This window comes from Thunnus thynnus, chromosome 13 (genome assembly GCF_963924715.1).
Source record: "Thunnus thynnus chromosome 13, fThuThy2.1, whole genome shotgun sequence".
Lineage (NCBI taxonomy): Eukaryota > Metazoa > Chordata > Actinopteri > Scombriformes > Scombridae > Thunnus > Thunnus thynnus.
In genome coordinates, this window is record NC_089529.1 from 14948393 (window position 1) to 14969042 (window position 20650).

The 20650-nt window shown below is 41.3% G+C and overlaps 1 protein-coding gene across 1 annotated transcript in view; it reads left to right on the forward strand.

Moving 5' to 3' along the window:
• Positions 1–18770, forward strand: part of LOC137195666 (protocadherin-16-like) — an 89762-nt gene extending 70992 nt beyond the window's left edge. The window contains exons 12-29 of the mRNA XM_067608208.1: positions 560–1000; positions 1155–1450; positions 1627–1742; positions 3987–4226; positions 4821–4946; positions 5052–5261; positions 5788–6044; positions 6265–6471; positions 6616–7012; positions 7126–7239; positions 7429–7640; positions 7777–7928; positions 8386–8516; positions 8758–9044; positions 9742–9883; positions 10050–10221; positions 10307–10716; positions 10833–18770. Coding sequence (XP_067464309.1) covers positions 560–1000; positions 1155–1450; positions 1627–1742; positions 3987–4226; positions 4821–4946; positions 5052–5261; positions 5788–6044; positions 6265–6471; positions 6616–7012; positions 7126–7239; positions 7429–7640; positions 7777–7928; positions 8386–8516; positions 8758–9044; positions 9742–9883; positions 10050–10221; positions 10307–10716; positions 10833–12880 — 5958 coding nt within the window. The 3' untranslated portion in view covers positions 12881–18770. The remainder of the gene's footprint in view (positions 1–559; positions 1001–1154; positions 1451–1626; positions 1743–3986; positions 4227–4820; positions 4947–5051; positions 5262–5787; positions 6045–6264; positions 6472–6615; positions 7013–7125; positions 7240–7428; positions 7641–7776; positions 7929–8385; positions 8517–8757; positions 9045–9741; positions 9884–10049; positions 10222–10306; positions 10717–10832) is intronic.
• Positions 18771–20650: the final 1880 nt, after the last annotated feature.

Here is a 20650-nt window from a genome sequence, read left to right on the forward strand (position 1 = left end):
TGCCAGGTTTGTTTCCCATCTGACTGGACTGTGGTGTATGGAGGCTGCACTAATTGCTTTACATTATTTGAATTGGAACATTTACAGTTTTTCTTCCCATCACACCCTTCATTATTTTATCATAGGTCACAAACTCTGCCTCTCATCTTGAAGCCAGAATGCCACAATGTCAGGATATTTACTGGAAGGATTGTACATAATGTCTTCATTCACAATGAGAATGCCTGTGAGGGTTATTATAGTAATAACAACAAAACAGAAACAGACTACAGCTCAAGGCTATGTTTTGGGATGGGCTGGGGTGAGAGCCATATAGTTGAATTGTCTGCAGAATACCACAAGAAGTCAGATCCTGTAATATACACAGCACCCCACTTGCCTTGACACTTTTCTTCCACGCTTGGTTGAAATAATAGCATGTATGAAATGTTTGTTTCACTGTGTGAAGCAAGGTCACTTACTTATTCTAGTATTGAGTCCTGAATCATCACAATTAGGTGAAGAAAGTTACAGCTAATGCCAAAATGAGCCTATTTGACTCTACTTTCCTTTTCTTCAGGTTCTTGGATCCTCTAAGTCCAGCCCCAAACCCAACGTGCTCTCTATGACACTGAACACAGTTGAAGGGGCTCCTCCGGGCTCCATCATTGGCTCCGTCCGCCCACATGACCAGCTTGAGCCTGCTTTACTGGAGGGCCAGGTGACCTACCTGGTAGTGGGGGGGACAGACCGAGATGGGACTTTCATGGTGGACCATTTAAAGGGCGATGTGTACCTGGTACGTGAGCTGGACTATGAGAAGGGGTCGAGGTATACGCTGAACATCGAGGTGTCGGACTTCTCCCAGGCGTTTCCCAGCAGCCACCTGGTGCAGCTGGATATCAACGTGCAGGATAGCAACGATCATGCCCCCCAGTTCACAGAAGACCCCATTACCATTGTGATCCCAGAGAATGTAGAACCAGGGGCTTCGATATATACCTTCCAGGCTATGGATCAGGTGTGAAACTGAGACTATTCTCTTCTTTGGATGCAACTGATACTTCTTCATATTTGCTTTTGATGCATACAGTGAAATAATGTGTTTATTCCTATAATTCAAGACATGATTTTAAATGTTTTTCCTCACTTGATCAATATTTTCATGAATTCAGGATGGCAGCGGACCCAACAGTGAGCTACGTTACTCCATTGAGCACTACTGGCCAAACACACCCGACCTCCTGGCCCTTGACCCCATTACTGGAGTACTGACCCTGGGGCAGAAGTTAGATTGTGAGTCTACGCCTTCTCTGTATCTTGTGGTGCGGGCCACAGACCAGGCATTGGATCCTTTGCAGCGGCGCTGGAGTTCGGTCACTGCCCGAGTGTTCGTGACAGATGAAAATGACAACGCTCCTGTCTTCAGCTCTCCGTCTGCGGTCAGCGTAATGGAGGATCAGCCTGTAGGGTGGGTGGCAAGTCTCACAGTAGGCTTGTTTGTTTTTGGCACCATCACATACATTTCAGTCAGACAGCTGGCATCCATCAGGCCACAAAGGAAGAACTTCCAAGAGGCCCATTAAAGTAAATTTTAAAATTAGCAAGTGCTTGTAACGTCTGTTATTTTTCTATTTTTATTGACAGCTTTGTGATTTTGTACGTGATGGCTCGAGATGAAGATGAAGGAGAAAATGGCAGGGTGTCATACAGAATCCAGACAGGCAACAGCGCTGGTCGCTTCAGTCTGAACCCTAATACTGGTAAGCTTATTTTTACGGTTACACAGCATCTAAAAATATCATAATGTTACAATAATATAATAGGGTCTGGGGAGACTGGGGATTTCCCATAAATATCCAATTTACACTCCATCAAGGCATGATTAGAGTAAAATTAACCACATCATTTCTAGCGTTTACAATCCTGCTTTGAATGATTTAACACAGCAAAAGTACTATGTGGCCTTTTTGGGGGGGTGTTTCATGATTGATACATAATCAGCATCCCACCCATGGAAGCCCCCTGGATGAACAAAATTTTCCAGAAGGCCATAATTACCCGCTGAAGTGCTGCGTCTATAAGGTCTCTCAACTGCTAAAATACTCATAACCCTCATAACCTTCTTTACTAGATGATCTTTCAGTGCCTTAAAGCAATATTTCACTTGAATATTGCTTTGGTGTTCTTTTCTTGATGGAGTTGTTCATGGGAACCAATCTTTATTTGGGCTTGGGACGTGGACAGCCTTTGATACCTTATATATGTGTATGTATAATCTCTTCATCATCGGAGCTGGGTGGTGTAGGCGTGCTCAGCTGTGACTGAGATGGGATTAGGAACCATAAGAATTCACATTTAATGCAGCTTCCAGATGGAAGAAAGTCTTTACTTCATTACCGTCAAGTGTCTGGTGCATTAGCAGAGGTTGATTTCACTTCTGGTTTGTTTCTCAGCCTATGTGGTGTTAAGCTTTTGGTTAATAATAGCTGTAATAGCAGATTAGAATTGTATTGCAAAGACATTTACCAAACTACCTGGCTAATATGGGGGGTATCATTAGCCTGATTACCACTTATAAATTATATGTCTGCTCTGCCAACATGGACTTTCTGTTATTTCACACCACCGCTGCTTTACTGCTAGTTTTATTAATCACTTTAAAGCTATGTTTCTTCTATTTCCCTTCATTTCTTCTCAAGTATCCATAGACATTTTATTTATGCTGTTTGAGAACATAACATTTTATATTCTATATCTACTTGTTTCTAAAGCTATGTCAGACAATTACATGTATTAAAGTAAAGTACTCAAATGCTAGACACCATTTTTATGGCTGCACTATTGCATTAAATGGAAAAAAAATCTGTCTTTTTTGTGCATTATATCGTGCCCATTACCCTGAAATTCAGTATGACATATTTTGCTTCTTTGGAAACCTTGAAATCTTGAGTAGAATTAAAATAAAATAAACTTCCATGTGTTTGAGTAAAGTTAGTCCAGAGAAAGTAATAGCACCCTTATCATACTATAAGGTTGATACTGTATCATTAACACTAAATTGGCTACAGGGCAGGGTGAAACAGTAAATGTTTTGCATCTGTCTGTATTTGGCTGAATGGGAACTTGCAAAACCTCACAGAAACTTCAGTCAACACGCAATATATGTGTTTGGCATGTTGTGGCACATATAAATTACGTTCGTCTCTCGGGTACTGTATGCCAGATAAACTTATAGATTGCTGTGAACAATACACACACACACACACAAACATTTCATATTTTCCCTCACTTTGGCTGACCCTCCTTGTAGTCATGGTGATGACAGGGGTGTAGGGTGTAGACATAAAAGGTAGAAGAGTAACTGAAGCCAGAGCCTGAGAAGTGGTGGTCTGATTCACAGACTGTATCTCTATCTGAACCAACTCGATTCACATAAAACACACGTACACACACACACACACACACACACACCAGTTAATGCCTTACAGATTTAAAGGGTAACACATACTGTAATGTTGTAAGGAGAAAGGGAAAAAACTATAACCTTGATTTAGGGGAGGTAATAGGTTGATTCAAGTTGGCAGCTACTGTATAGTTCCAGGTTGTAGTAGTAGGTTGTTTGTGCATGCACATGTGCTTTGCAATAATCAAACACGTTCAATAATAAAGCCCTGCAGTACACTGATTCATATTTAAATGCACATTCAACGTGGCAGAATTGAATAGCTGGCATGAAGTAACTGTGGTCTTTAACTTACTGTGGAAACTCTCATAAAGCAAAGCTGTAAAGGTTTTGTTTTACTGGTCCTCTAAGCATTCAAATACTGCCTCTCTCAGGTACACTAAAACTACATGTTCTCAAAAATAATCTAAAATACACACACACACTTGGATACAAACACACACATTTCAAGACCAAATAAGTGGATTTTTAACTGAAATAATCTAGGAAGGTTTTAGAAAGGTATCCTTCACTGCTCACTGAATCTTTTTCTCTCCTGTAGGCTCGCTCTCCATCCTTAAAGCCTTAGACCGAGAGGAACAGGAAGTCTTCAATCTGACCATTATAGCAGAGGATCATGGGATACCTCAGCTTTCCACCTCGCAGGTGCTGTGTGTGCAGGTGATTGATGTGAATGATGAAGCTCCAGTGTTCCAGCGAGCAGAGTTTGAGACCCAGGTGATGGAAAACCAAGGACCAGGAACCACAGTGCTTACAGTTACTGCCACTGACCGAGACCAAGGTTGGTTTAAATATGTGTAAATTCATTACTCACTGGACATGGGGACTACATAACTATAGGTGCAAAAAGACTGATTCAAAATGTGTGTATATATATATATATATATATTTTTTTTTTTTTGTTTGTTTGTTTTGTTTTTGTTTTTTGTTTGTTTTGTTTTGTTTTGTTTTGTTTTTTGTTTGTTTGTTTGTTTGTTTTTTGGGGTTTTTTTTTGTTTGTTTAATAAATGTAGGAATTCAAGATTATAGAGAGCATCAAAAGAAGAAATTTTTCAAAATTAACAGCAGGGAGAATTAATAAAACAGTAGAGGTAATAAACATATGACTTCAGTAAGAAGCAATACAGAGATGTAAATGGTTTTCAGAAACCAAATCACTTTAATAATACACCACAAATTCAGCTTCTAATGAAAATTTGTTGTCACAGCCACCATCCAGAGCTTTGTATTTCTGGAACTTTCATTAGGACTTGATAGCCTTGTTTAAAATTAAAGTACTGCCTTATTACATTGGATGTAGCCTATTAGCTTTATTGCTTGTTTTGTGTGCCCAGACTTTTATTGTTATTCATGTCTGTATTGTGTTTCAATGCAGGTTCTAATGGCCAAGTGACATATGGTGGTGTGACAGAAGAAGGTTTCATCATCAACCCCGTGACAGGAGTCATCACCACCACCAAGGAACTGGACAAAGAGCTGCAAGACCACTACACACTCACTGGTATTACTATATCCGCTGTCTTACACAAGGTTTTTCTTCAGTTTATGAACAGATAAAACATCCATCTATATATCTCATCAGCGTGACAATTTCATCTCTTGCCAGTGTACGCAAGGGATGGAGGGTTGCCTCCTAACTTTGCCAAGGCTGTCGTCCGTGTGGAGGTGCAAGATGTGAACGACAACGCTCCGGTCTTTGCAAAGCCGTGGTATGGACTGGAGGTGCCGGAGAACCAGGCCCCTGTAGAGCTCTGCTTTCTCAAGGCCACGGACCCTGACTCAGGTCCTGGTGGAGAGCTGGAGTACAGGATCACTGGTGAGAACAGCGTTGTGTGTCTAACCCAAATATTTCATTAGAATGGATTTAAAAGAGCAATTTCGTTCAACACAATTGCTATAATTGCTGTTTCAGTGTGTTTCTGCTGTGAAAATAACAATATCCTTGGAAAGAGAATGGATTTTTGTAATTGAAATGGTCAAGTTTAAATTTACAGGTTGTTGACAGATTATTACAGCTGACACCCAGCTGTGTATAGTGAATTTATTATTGCCAATATGCACACTCAAAGTAACTATCAAGTCATCTGAAGTTGTACTGACAGTTTGGACGAATAGGTTTGGCCGTAGAAGTAGACATTCAGCATTGATCCCAGTCTCGCTCCTGACATTATTTTGTCTTATTTAAAAAGTAGTACATTCCATCTACCTCTCTGGAGCACATTCAGACTTAAGTGCAGAGTTGGCACTGATGTTCCCCTTTCTCGCTTACTTTCAATACACAATGGACTCATGAGTTTTTAAAGATTTTTCTTTCTTCTGCCTGATGAACGGCTTCAATCCAGCTGGGGACCCCGATGGAGATTTCCATCTTGACGCCAGCACAGGAGCACTGTCCACCTCACGCGGCCTGGACAGGGAGACAAGGGCTAAATATACTCTGGAGGTGGTAGCCACGGACCGAGGCAGCCCGGCTCTCAGCAGTACTGTCACAGTGGAAGTCAAAGTGCTGGATGTCAATGACAACAGCCCTGTTTTCAGCAGCAGCAGCTACTCTGTGGATGTGTCAGAGGATGCTGCAGAGGGGTCCCAAGTTCTGAAGGTAAGCAGAAATTGGAACTAAGATTATCAGGAATTTCCCATCCCACATGTACAACTGTTGTATAGGATAACCTTAAATCAATAACTTGTTACTTAACCTGCTATCCTTGAAGAACATCTTATTTTGTTTTAATTTTGTGCAATCATGTTGCTTGACATGTTTCTCACTTTTTTTTAAAACAAAATCATCATTTAATCAACATGTATGGATCTATTTCCAGGTGACAGCCACAGATGCTGATGAGAATGAGAATGGGAAGGTTCTGTATTTCCTCAGCCAAGAGGCGCACGGAGCATTCTCTGTGGATGAGAACACCGGTCGTATTACCACATCGGCACCTCTGGACCGGGAAAAATCGGCGTCATACAGCTTCCACGTGTTTGCTGTTGACCTTTCACCTGCTGCACCCAGAAACACCTCTGCTCAGGTAAATGAGGGTCAACTGATGTTTGAAAAAAGCCTTGAATTTATGATTCACATGTTGAATATAGAAGGTTTCTTTGAATAGTCATTTTTTACAATGATTACAATAACTTTTGCTCTTAACCCATCTGCGAACTCTCCTCTCCAGGTGACAGTCACTATCCTAGATGTGAACGACAACACTCCCTTCTTCATCCAGGATCCGTTGATCATTGAAGTGTCCAGCAGGCGATCCCAGCGGGTTCTGGCCACCATGAAGGCTGAGGACAAGGACTTTGGAGCTAATGGCTCTGTGTTTTACCGTTTTGCCACCCCAGTGAAGGGCTTCAGCATCAATTCCCTGACTGGGGAGATACAGGCCACTGAGCCAATCGGAGATCTGACCCAGGCTCAGAGGACGCTGATTGTGGAGGCCATGGACCAGGGCAGCCCAGCCCAGTCTGCACAGGGGGTGGTGGTGATATACGTGAAGGAGGTGGAGTACAACGGCATCCGCTTCTCTAGGAATGCTAGAGATGTCAGTATACAGGAGAATGCTGAAAAAGGTCAGACATTAATACAGTACTATTAGGGATTACAGTAATCATCTCTCTGCTTTGAGGATTTCTCTGCTGTCATTGTAAGGAATGATTTTCTCTGCTCTTCTTCCACAATTCAGGCACAGCTGTGGCTCAGACTCAGGCTCAACACCCAGATGGCACACATAAGGGTATCAGCTACAGTCTCTTCAGTGGGAACAGAAAGCAGGCCTTCAGCATCAGTTCCTCAACAGGTAAAACTCACAATAACTCACAATGTTTTTTTAAGTGATGTCCCACAAGATGTGAATTCAGGTTTGACTTACAGATTGTTAACAGGATAAAAAAACAGCACATACAAACATCCATAGTAGATCAATCCCTCATTTAATAATCTCCTGCTCCTATATTTCCAATCTCATCTTTCTTCATCTGTCTGCCAGGTGAAATCTGGGTGCAGAGCTCCTTTGGGCTGGACTTTGAAGACACCCCCAGACTCCGTCTAGTAGTGAAGGCTGAAACTGTGTCCTCCACATCTTTCATGGCTATCAACTTGATTCTGCAAGATGTCAATGACAACCTTCCTCGCTTCCAGCTGCAGAATTATGTGGCCTACATGAGAGAAGCACAGGGATATGAAATGCCTATCATACAGGTGCTTCCAAATATGGAAACTGCACAATAAATAATACAAAGTCATACAGGTTTTTGGTCTACTGGAGATTCGCTAAGGTTAAAAATAAATCCTCATCCTTCTCACTGTTTCTTCTCTACCCTACACCTACTCCCAGGTGGTGGCTGAGGATGTGGACCAGGGCCAAAATGGTCAGGTGACCTACTCCATCCAGTCATCAGGAATGAGCGGCCTGTTCAAGATCGACCCGATGACAGGAAGCATCACCACAGCAGCCATCATGGACCGTGAGATCTTTACCCAGACCAAGTGAGAACAGATCTGCGGTTGAATAAAACTCACCAAGAGGCTTTTAATGTGCATGTTTTGTGGATTGATATATATTTAGCTCATAATAACTGTTTGAGCCACTGCATGGCGGTGTACAGAAAAAGACCATTACATGCAGGTAAATATGTATGAAGAAAAACACATCATGAATCATATTCACTCACCTAGTTTGTGTTTAGATAGCTGGTGAGGAAGCTGACAGTTTGCTGACGATACAAGCACCAGTACAATCCCATATCTGCATGCCAGATGTATCACATAGCAAAGCAATTTCAAACTCTGTAAATCAACTGCTATTCACTACAACATTTTCATAACTTTTTGTGTGTTTCTTTTGTAACAATGTGAGAATGTGTGACCAAAGGTAAAAAAGTAAAATGACGTATTTTCTTTCTAAAAGTAGCATGACCTGAAAACTTTTCCTGCCCACCCACAGGCTAGTAGTTACAGCAACTGATAGAGGAAGTCCTCGATTGGCTGGTTCGGCTACATTGACAGTAATCATTGTGGACCAGAATGACAACAGTCCCACTATTCCCTTGCCCCAGGAAGTTCGTATCCCAGAGAGTAAGTGCTTTTAATATACAGGATTTTTTTCGTTTTCTTGTTATGTATCGTATGCAGCCAGTTTATAGAAAATTCATTAAATTTACAAAACAAATGCTTTTGACCAGACAAACCATGTGCAAGCCTAAATATGTTTAGTTGTTCATCATGGTAGAAGTATAACAACTACAAAAAATATTTTGCCCACACAAAGGTAATTGCAACTAACAGGTTTCTGTTCATTCTCTATCATTTCTATCAGATACTCTGATCGGCACAGAGATCACTCTTGTGACGGGTAACGATGTCGACTCCAGTCCTGCCCTCTCCTACTCCTTGCAGCTGGACCCAACAGCCTTAGGCAAGTTTGGGATTCACCGCTACAGCGGAGGTGTGTCCCTCACTGCCCCTCTAGACTTTGAGGAGAAGACCTGGTACACCCTGACTGTCAGAGCCACAGACAGCCAGCACCAAACTGAGGCTAACATTACCATATTGGTGGAGGATGTTAATGACAATGCACCTACATTCACCCATGATCTCTATCAGGTAGGATTGCCTCTAAATTAAGTTGATTTTCTTTTTTTTAATTTTTTTTTATTTATCAACTTGAAGTATGCTCATGGTAAAACATGATTGTTACAATTGCGGACTTCAATTGCTTACTGTTTCCCACAAAATCATACAGCTCATATAGTGGCTTGACAATTATTCCTATCCATGAGTATTTGACTTCTTGCGACGTGAGGAAATGCATTGTTGAAGAAATTATTAATAGTGTTATATTGAAATGAATATTAATATTGAATATGTTTGTTTAAATTTCTGATGTCTCAACGCCTCATAAAATTTGATAAGGGTTTAAATGCACTTCAGAAATTATTGCTCTTAGGTTTACTATTTCTTCATAAAAGAAAAAGAAACTGCACTTGTAAACATGTACAGTACACATACTATAAAACACACATATGTACATTCCCAACATGCACACAGTGGGGGTGATAAAAGTTAACTGCCTAATATTCATTGGAGAAAGGTTGCAGAGATGAGCCAATATAATATTTATTACTCTGTCTAAGGAAATGACCTCAACATTAGCACAAACTCAGGAAAAACAGGAACTATGATATAAAATGCAATTTTCCCCTTTTTGAGTTTATTACAGTATTTATGTGTTCAGTTGTTGGCTTATATGTTACTTTTACCGTGATGCTTAAGTGTTGTTATTAATATTTTTTCACCCCAGGTAACTCTGCCTGAGCACACGCCGCCGGGGAGTGCAGTTGTCACGGTAACAGCAACCGACAGGGACTCTGGAGAGAATGGGAAGATCAGCTACAAAGTGATGTCATCAACTCAGGAGGGTTTCTACATTGACCCCAACAATGGTAGACAATCTTGGCTTCCTATGTGACAAATTTTAACTGACTACATCAGTTTACAGTTTCAATAATATGAAATAATATAATAAAATAATATCATAATTAGTGTATAATTTTGAAAGTAACTTGCAAAGCAACCTTGAAGTAACTTCTCATTTCTCTCCGTATCAAGGAACCCTGTTCATCAATCACAGAGCTGAGTTTGACCCTGAACGTCCATCAGTCAGTATTGTCATTGAAGCTCGTGATGGAGGCTCGCCTTCACTCTCCTCCCTCACTACTGTCCAGGTTCAAATCTCTGACATCAATGACAACGCTCCTGTGTTCCACCAATCAGAGTATAGGTCAGTCTACATTCATTAGATTCTTAATCTATCATGGTGTAACATCAATACCTGTTGTTACATACGTAATGTTCTCTGTCTGCAGGGCTACCGTTTCTGAGGACACCATCCCAGGATCAACAGTTCTGACTTTTGAGGCCTTTGACAGTGACCTCTCTCGAGAAAACTGCGGCTTTGACTTTGCTATTGCCAACGGAAATGAAGGGAATGCATTCCAGATTGAAAGCAGTGTGCGGTTCCTTGAGGGGCGAGGCTTCCAAACTGTCGGGACACTACTGTTGGCTGAGGCCCTTGACTTTGAAATCAAGCCACTTTACAACCTCACTGTGGTAGTGTCAGACCGTGGTGTGCCCCAGAGGAGCTCTAATGTTGCTGCAGTGATTACCATTGGTGATGTGAATGATAACCCTCCAGTATTCAGCAGAGCAGAATACTCTGTGTCACTGAGTGAGGGAGCTGCTGCTGGGACTGAGATCATACGACTGACTGCCACAGGTGGGCAAAAGTCTTCTATTTTTGGCCAGTTATCTCTCTGTTTCTCTCCTTTTCTCAGTATTTCTTACTTTGTCTCTAAATGTATTCATTGTACTCTGTTGTTGTCTTCTTTCCAGACCCCGATTCAACTCCCAATGCTGAGGTCCAGTACACTATCAGCTCTGGTGATGAGGTTAACTTATTTACTATGGACCAATGGACTGGAGCCTTGCGGCTTCAGCAAGCACTTGACCGTGAGCACCAGTCCACTCACACTGTCATCATCCAGGCTACAGACGGACAGGGTCACTTCGCACTAGCTCCAGTCATTGTGGAGGTCAAAGATGTGAATGACAATCATCCTTTCTTCCCTGTGGAAATCTTGACAGCTAGTATCAGAGAAAACCAACCAGCCAATTCAGCGGTGACTGTTCTCCATGCCATAGACCACGACACAGGCGTCTTTGGCCAGCTGAAGTACTACATGGTGGAGCGGTCTGGGGTGGGAAAAGACAGCTTTGCTGTGGACCAGAACTCTGGAGAAATCAGAAGCAGAATTCCCTTTGACTTTGAGAAGATCAATTCCTTTAACTTTGTAGCATTGGCAGTAGATTCAGGAAACCACTCAGCCACTGTGACTGTACAGGTGTTTGTCACAGGTGAGGATGAGTATGACCCGCTCTTCACATCCTCTGATTTCTCCTTTGAAGTTCCAGAGGGAGCCAAAAAAGGCCAGAGCATCGGCCAGGTCCACGCAAAAGATGAGGATGAAGGTGTGGATGGTATTGTTCTCTATTCTCTTCCTGACAGCTCTCCATACTTTGATGTAAACAAAACAACTGGAGTAGTTTACCTCAAGTTGGACAGTTCTGGTAGTAGTAGTAGCAGCGGGTCTGGTCGGAACAAACGGGAGGCCAGACTGATGACCCTGGATGTGAAAGCTCACAGTCCTCTGGATACATCTCGCACCACCACAGCCCAGGTCTCCATTGATGTCACCAACACCAACTTTGGTCTGGCCCCTGATGTCAACGTTCTGCTGATTAGCATCATTGCCGTGTCCCTTGGTGTCATTGTATTGCTTGTGGTCATGGCCGTCGTGGTGTTCCTAGTCAAGTCACGCAGGAGGAAGAAAGGTCAGGATACAGGAAACAGAACTGTTGCCTCGGGAACTGCTCTGCAGAAATTGGATGACTGCAACCCAGGACCAGGGGGCGAGAGGATCTACCACCAGGCTTTGCCAGGCTATGCTGGAGATCAGGGTGGGGCAGGTGGGGGTCCCTACACAAGAGGAGGCTCTCTGGATCCTTCTCACTCCAGTGGAAGAGGATCAGCTGAGGCTGCGGAGGACGATGAAATCAGGATGATAAACGAATACCCCCGTGTTGCCTCCATCACTTCATCCATGCAGGAGCACATCTCAGCCAGGGGGCCAGACTCTGGCATTCAACAGGATGCTGACCAGCTCTCTGATATCTCCTGTGAGCCTGCAGCTTTGGAGGGCAGTACCTGGTTCAAAGGAAAGAAACTGGGAGGCAGTCTCAGTGGGACTTTGCTCTCTGGCCAGCTCCCAGTCTACAGGGACGAGGGAGGTGGGTACCTGGGAGTAGGCCGTGGCCTCAACATTTCCCTCCCCAAAGATTACGCCTTCCCTGAGGATGGTAAACCTTCAGTGGATGGTTCCCTCACAGCTATTGTTGCCAGTGATGAGGAGCTTCGTGGAAGCTATAACTGGGATTACCTGCTGAACTGGTGCCCTCAGTTCCAGCCTCTGGCTAATGTCTTCACAGAGATTGCAAGGCTGAAAGATGAAACAGCCCAGCAGAACCAGAACCCTCGCCAGCCCTTCCAGCCCAAGCCCAAAATGGATCCCAAACCTAGAATTGACCCTCCCCCCCTCATCACATCAGTGGCCCACCCAGGAGCCATGTCAGTTCCCCCCAAGGTCCCTGTGATAGGACGGACATTCCCCCACTTGGCCTCACTCCGCAGGTCTCCTATCAGTCATGAGGGCTCCATTTCATCAGCAGCAATGTCCCCCAGCTTCTCTCCTTCTCTGTCTCCGCTGGCAGCTCGATCTCCAGCTGTTTCTCCCTTTGGAGTCAACCAAGGGCCCTCAGCATCCATGATCAGCACCAGGGAGCCCTCACTGGACCAGAGTCCGGATCATGAGATGAGAATATGATGGCAAAATTAGAAAACTATTTAAGGAAGAACTGTAAGACAGACAACCTGAACAAAGCATGACAGAACACTTTCGCTGTTCTTTTTCATGGAACGAAAGAAAGCAAGTGGAGGTGTCAGTTGTACTGTCATTCTCAAAAATTATGGTTTTATCGTAAGAATGAAGGTCCAAATACTGACATTTGTTTGGACAATAAACACACCCATAAAGACGTTCTTAATCTTCTCCTGGTAGATTATTTGCATTCTTTAAAGAACTTCCATTGGTCGCCGGTGTTGTATTAATACACAAAGGTGGAACATGTGCCTGGGTTGACAGGACCAGCCCACCCCCCATGTCCACAGTGACGCAGGTCTCGATGAACTGATGAAGGTGAAAAGGTGTGCACTTATGAGGCCCTTCAGTCAGAGATCCCTTAGTGTGTAGATAGATAAATGTGTAGTTCTCATGTTACCTCGCTGGCTGGCCAGAGAGCTAAGGACCTTGTTCCTCTCTTTGTGTCTGTGGACATTTTTACACTCCAGTATTAAACTCATCTAGTGGCTGCTTTTAAAATGGCCTCTGGACATGTGTGTGAATCCCATGACAGACTACACTTGTGTGTGTTCACAAAGACTTTGGTTCATTGAATTGCCAATGCATCACACAGTGGAACAGCAATGGAGATTATTGTTTTTCTCACCAATTCAGATGACACATCTTATGATTTCTTTTATTTTTATATATTTTTATATAAAATTATGATTTCAGACCCAGAAATGCCATTATTCCACATGGAGAGGTTATTGTGTTTGTGTATTTGCATATATGTATATTTGTATGTATGCAGGCTACGCTATGTACTGTATGTATGTGTCTCCTAGGTTTTTAGAGACTCTTGTGACAGTTCTTATGTGAGTGAGAAGGAGACTTTTGTGTTTTTAGCATTATTTATATGAAAAGAGGACTTGCTGCCACATTTCGACAGTAGGAAACCAAGTGCAGCTCACACTATGCTGTGTTGTTACCTTAAAAGTTTCTTTTTTTTGTCAAATTGTAGATCATCCCAAATTCAAAACAGCAACTGGATGAAAACCTGTGATCAATCTGAATGCCTGCTTCTCCAGCAGTTCAGCACTCTGTTGTGGCGTGCAGTTATGCGCAACAACACACTCCCTTTGTTATTCAGGGACAACTCAATTTGCTGGTCACCTCTGTGTCTTTGAAAGAAAAGTGCTTCCTACAGTCTTCTACATCTGTCATTAACTTAAATGCATTTTACTGTGAAGTTGTTCATCTCAGCACAAGGGAAATATCATGCAACAAAAAGGCTGGGATTCTCATAGGAAAGTGGCATAACTTGGCGAATGTAGCACATGAGCCAGACAAGTGGGGAGCAAAAGCCTAAATGCATCAGCCCTGATGAATGTACAAGGATTTAGCAACCAGTACAGTATTTATTTTCCATGTTACCTCTCTGTTCCATACATTATATTTCTATGATTCACACATCGAGATTGTCATCGACATGATGAGGTGTTTTCAGGTTCAATGTGTTAAACTCATCATCTGTACCTACTCTCTTTTCTCTCATTGTTCAGATCCACTTTTAGCAATCTGCTAGTGTAACAAGAGGCAAAAGGCTTTCAGTGTCTTCTTCATTCTTCCATATGTATTTATTCTTACGGCCTGTTTTTAATTTTTTGGGGTAGCTGCAGTGATTGGATGTCCTCTTGTTTTCAAGAGATGGCTTCTACCTCTGTTCTTTGTTCAACATAACCCTACAAATCGCCTCATGCAAAGCTGGCACTGGTTCAGCAAAAAGCTACACATGCCATGAGCCTAACTCCAGCACAACATGCTCTCAACTCACAATCATGCTGTCTTAGAAACATTTTCGTGTTGGAGGACCTCCATTTGGAGTTCAGTTTGAGATGACTGCCAGTGACTGATCATTGGAGCAATGGCAGCAAAAAAGAGCTGTACATGTATTTAAAGCAAATAAATTCCTACTGATCTCTTTTGACAAACTGGAGTCAGACTTCATCTTTTTCAGACTTGGATGGAAGAACTGAAAAGTAATTAAAGTTCAACAGTGTCCCAGTTTATATGGGCTGTGCATGGTAACTGTGAATAAATGGAGTTATATTCAGTAATTTAGGAGAAGGTTATTACTAAAAGGGAGGGGCAATCTTGGCTTTGGGCAGAATCTCAGTGGACCTTATGAGAACAGAGGGCCAGGAGACAGAGCCGTATTTTCATTATGGTCACCATCTGTCCTTCAAAAACAGCAGATATTCCCCAGTAGATAAAAGAAAACAGTAGCTCTACATACAGTATAACCACATATTGACAGTATGGTTTTTATGTTGGGTTTTTTGTTTGTTTTTTTAATGTGATGAATCTAGTTGAATTGCATATTATGAATCACATTTTGAATCAAAAGGCTAAGAAGCTGAGAACACTGATTTCCAACATGGTTCCTAGATGTTAAAAACCAAGACATAAAAGTGTAAAAAAAAAAAAAAAAAAGAAAAAAAAAGGTATGTTTACTTCAGTTCTGATGGCCATTCGACCAGGGTTAGTGAAATTTGTTTTATGTACGGCATGGAAAACACGTTCAGTACACATTATCAGCACCACAACATATAAGGAGGACATAACACACAATTAATAATTTTCTAGGTGGACAATGAAGAGATGCATGTATCACAATGATATATAAAATATATCGGTAAAATACAACCATAACAAAAATCTGTTTTATGATGACATTACAGAATGACACCAAATAGACTGAGATCATCTGCACACTTGACAAAATGTGAATACTCAATATCACAGATATACCAATAAATCAGTATACAGTTATGACATTTGATTTCACTTTTATATCCCATAAAATTTTACATCAAATTGTGATTTCCCAAGCTGAAAAATTCTCACCAAACAAAAGTATTTTAAGCATTTTTCTTTAACAAGGTAACGTCAATCCTTAGTGGTACCACCCAAACCTCAGCCAAGATCCAGTCAAAGCTGGATTCAGTTCTTCCAGCTCATATAAAGGCATAAGATGTTGATGTAGCTGAATAATTGCAAAATGTTTATTTCATATGGAGCACAGACATGTTTGCATAGCTGCTGGGGATTTCTGCCTCATTTGGTCATCACACACAGCCATGCAGTGTTACTGTGTTATTGTTATGTACAGAAACATGGATTTTGACAAGCTGCAAAAGACAGAGCCAGAGACAGAAGCTCCTGTGGTACAAGTGAGACATGCAAAATTTCTTGTGAAATGAGAGGTGATGATGAATTGCATATTTGAAATACAAACTAACTGTATTTGAATGTTGACATACTGTTGTGTTATTTATATTTTGAATATTAGCAGTCATATGAGCTACAATTGTATGAATTCACAGGATCATTTGACATATATATATTAAGTCTTTATTATACAGACAGTTCTAGCTCAGCTGGCGAATTTACAAAGATACTATCTCTAAACTATAGTCTGGTCTGCAAAAAAAAAAAAAAAAAGCTTGTTGCCCCCACTTACAGGTTCACCTCAACACACAGCTGTGTTTATAGCCTGTTATCCCAACACTGCTTTTGCAGCCTGCTCCCACACTAGCTTCGCACAACTCCAAATAATCACTAGCGCACACATAAATGGGGGCTGCTACACACAGTGACACACATGGCCCACAACAATCTCCCCAGCTGACATTGGCTGGGATCCAGCTCCTGCAGGCACATACTTGGCAGGTTTTTTAGCTACAAAATCTGGGAGAAATCTTTCTCGAGCAGACCTCTATTCCATGGAGAAGGTGTAAGCCCAATATGAAACCATAGTATAATATTTGTGTTTGTGTGTCTGTGTGTTATTACAAAGAATTGTGATATGTGTTAGAAAGGCACGGTACAGTCACAAATCCCATATGTCATGTGTTAAATTAATAATCACCAACAACTAAAACAGTGCTTTTGAACCTTGAATTGAATGTGTTATCAATGAGAAGATTAATTTATCAAAAGGTGCACCCAGTATACTCACTATCCATCTTTACCCTTACTAATTTAGCATATTTGGTATAGGATCAGAGAAAGCTAACATTTGAAATGGCCTATTAGGACAATTTCAGCCAATTTAACTAAAGAGATTTAACACAGTTAAGACATGCTAAAACAAAAACATATACCATTAATCCTTCACTAAATATCCAGAGTTTAATGCACAACTACAGTTAACAGTTTCACTCACAATTTCACAATTGCACATGAGTATATACACACATTGTTTTTTAATTCAATCATTGATTGTTAAGAAAGGATCACTTGCATTGATAGTTTTTGGAATTCAGTTTGATTGTAAAAGTCATCACGAGAGCTTTGGAGTAGAAGTGAAGGCTTTGTAGAAACACAATTATGCACTTTGATAAATCTTGTTCCCCACAAATGTCAGTCTTGAAATAAGCATTCCAAGTAAGCACAGTATGTTGAAGACCATGTTTTCTTTCCAGCTGACTGGAGCAATCTGCAGCTGCACTCTCTGGGAATCAAGCCTGTAAACATCGTATTAGACTTGGCCCACGCTGTAGTTAGTATCCAGGTGCTTTTCATTCTGACTTTGATCAGTTCAGCTTCATTAAGTGATGAATGAGTATGTGCACATAAATGTGCAGCTACTAAAACACAAAATATGCATGCAGCTGTGAAGTATGAAGTATTATATACCATATATTAGTGAAAGATACCTGATGCACTGCACCAGTACATACAGTATTCATGAATGTAGGTCAGTGCACAGAGAGAGAGAGAGAGAGAGAGCAAAAGAAAACGAACAAAGACGAACAAAGAAAAAAAAGAACACACATAGGAACTGCTCTCAAAGTACAACAATCTGTATTGTAACTTTTAACTGTTCTTGAAGTCCTGCAGCAACTGCTGTTTGTCTGAGAAAAAGTAAAATTTCCATTAAGAGACATTAATGAAAAACTGTTGTTAAAATAAGACCCAAATGCCATATTGTGCAATAGCCATATTGTGTGTGTGTTTGATGTTATTGTGAGAAAAAGGATGAAAACATCTGACATATATTAATAATTTTGCCTGGAGGATCCCCATGATGCTTAAATTTCATTAATATGGATTTATCACTAATGAAAAAAAAAAAATGCCGGTTGCTTTTTAAACTAAAGTCTGTTTTTTATTTTAATTCTTCTAGAGCTTATCTTGGATGGCTGGTTAATGTTGTATTGTAACTTGATATAAACTAATTTACACACTTTAAAAAGTATATTGAAAAATGAGAGAAGTCAAGCCAATGTCAGGTTAGCAGTTACACTGATGGTAAGGCATATAGTATTGGATTCCACTCCACTACATGTTTGTGTTTTCATATGTGTTTCTTACTCATTAACTTTATTCTCCACATGCCTCAATAGAAACTGAATAAATCTGGCATGCATGAGGACATGGCTAATACCTGTTCTCTTATTTCATCAAAAAAGCCACAAGCACATATATTTTTGACTGGTACTGTAGGTATATCTTAAAATATATATAATCAAATAAAATATTATGTTGTGTTAATGTTATCTCTTAGCCTGGGAACCAGACGAATCTGCAAGCTCATGTTTTATTAGCTCTGGCAGATGCGTCTGGCCCCCCTCCCGTTCAGACAGATTTCCAGCCGACCTGGCCCGGGCTGGGCCAATCACACTCATTTATCTAATATTGGGCGGGTTTGATATGTTGGCTGTACAGAAGAGCACCGTTGAGGCATTTTTGTAAACAACCAAGATGGCTGACGCTGATGTGGAACGGTCTGTTGAATCTGCTATTGTGACAGAATTAAAACAAACTGGACAGTATATTTTCTCTAAAAGAAGAACAAACAACTGCACTTGAAGCTGGGCGACCTGATAGCTGAGCGGTTAGGGTTCATGCCACATGGGGGGAGTCCCCGGCTTGATTCCTGGTTGGCCAGACTGTTTGCTGCATGTCACTTCCCTAGTCTCTTTCCCCACATTTCCTGTCTCTCTCCACTATCACTATCAAATAAAGGCATAAAAAACAACTGCTCTACAAGCTTTTGTTGATAAGAAAGATTTATAAATGCTCTACATTACACTGTATTCTGTATACATTTTTCCATCGCTCAGTGCTATATCACACATTTCGTGGCTCTGATTGGTTGTAGGTCTATCCAGTTGGCATTTTGGTTTGCGCCTGTCGATAACACTCTTTGGACATTGAAAATTAAATGAGAGGTTCCAGACTAATTCGCATTTGCGAGTTGGTCTGGCGACGCCAGGCTAATTGTCTCTGCTTGGGCATGAGATTTCAAATGTTTAACAGACAGGCTGCATTTCAAATAGGATGTGGGTTTTGTAAGAAGTAGACATTTAGGAGGCGAGGAGGGTCTATTTGCATTACTGGAAATGTATGATCCAGCTTTATTTCTGCTTGACTCATACTCAGGTATACAAGTCAGGATATCTCAGATTCTGGTGTGCTGATTTTGTCCGTTATCTTTAAAATTTGTCTCGTGTCCCCCCGACTTTATGGAAGTGTGATATTAAATCACTGGAATACCTCATTAAAAATCCGTCCCACAAAAAATGTTTAAATGTTTCATGAAATGAATAGTTCAAACTTGACTGACTGCCTTTTCTGATTTCATCATTTTGCATGACTTTATTTGAGTCAACAGTGTGAGGTTCCATGCAAGGTTAGATAAGAATATCTGTTCAAAAATCTTTTCATGGTCTCCTATTCACCCGGAAATCATTTTGAACAGAGTCCCAGAGCTACAAACAGGACCTGTGGAGGTTGGCTGGAGCAACTTCTGCTCCAAGGTCAGGCGGGCCCCAGTGAATCTGTTCACCCTCTCTGGTATCACCCACCCCAGGAAATTACCCTGAACACATACATCCCTACACACTGACGTTAAAAGGCTCACACCCGAACCTCTGGTGCCAAGATCCAGTTTCATGCTGTTTATCAGTTGTTATCTCCGCTGGCAAAGGAAAAGCTTCTTGCTGTTTTCCATTGCTATGCTGCTAGGAAAATGTGTGTGAGGCTGTTCTGTACACATGTGTGTTTGGAGAGGGTATGATGTTTGTGCACAAGTTCTATGATTTTTTTCATAAGTTTTGTACACATTGATGCTGTCATGGTTAGCTTATAACTTCAGCTTTAGCAAAAACGCAACTTTAATCAGTACAGTGTTCATTTCTGCCTCTCTTTTGTGCTGTGCCACTTGTGTGACCAACAGGATTCAAGGGAGGAAAAACAGTCACTGCGGCTCTTTGGCTCATGGCCTCTGAATTTCTATTTTTAGGGAGTTTTCACTTTTTTTCTGTGGCGTCAAGCAGGGAAAAAAATGACAGGAGAAGGGAGCCAGCTGAGTCAGTGTGAGGCTGTTTCTCATTTGTGCTGACCCTGCGTTACAGGACTCCCTTCACTATTGTCACTCACACTTCACGCTGCAGGAGGGATGGAGAGAGAAATGGAGGGAAGTAGGGATGGCAGGGAAAAACAAAACATACTGTAGTTTATCACAGTGTTTTTCTGGACAATCAAGACTCTGTCTTATAGAGCCAAAATAACAGGCTGGTGTTTGAACTCTGTTACGTTGTTAATTAGAGAGAAATTGTGAGAATTGTAGGAAATAATTCCACTGAGAGTTCGGTGCGGTTTTGTTCTTTGCTAATTGCCACTTTGACTAATTGTTTAATGTACATTGTTTGTACATTGTTTAAAAATAGCGACATTAATCAA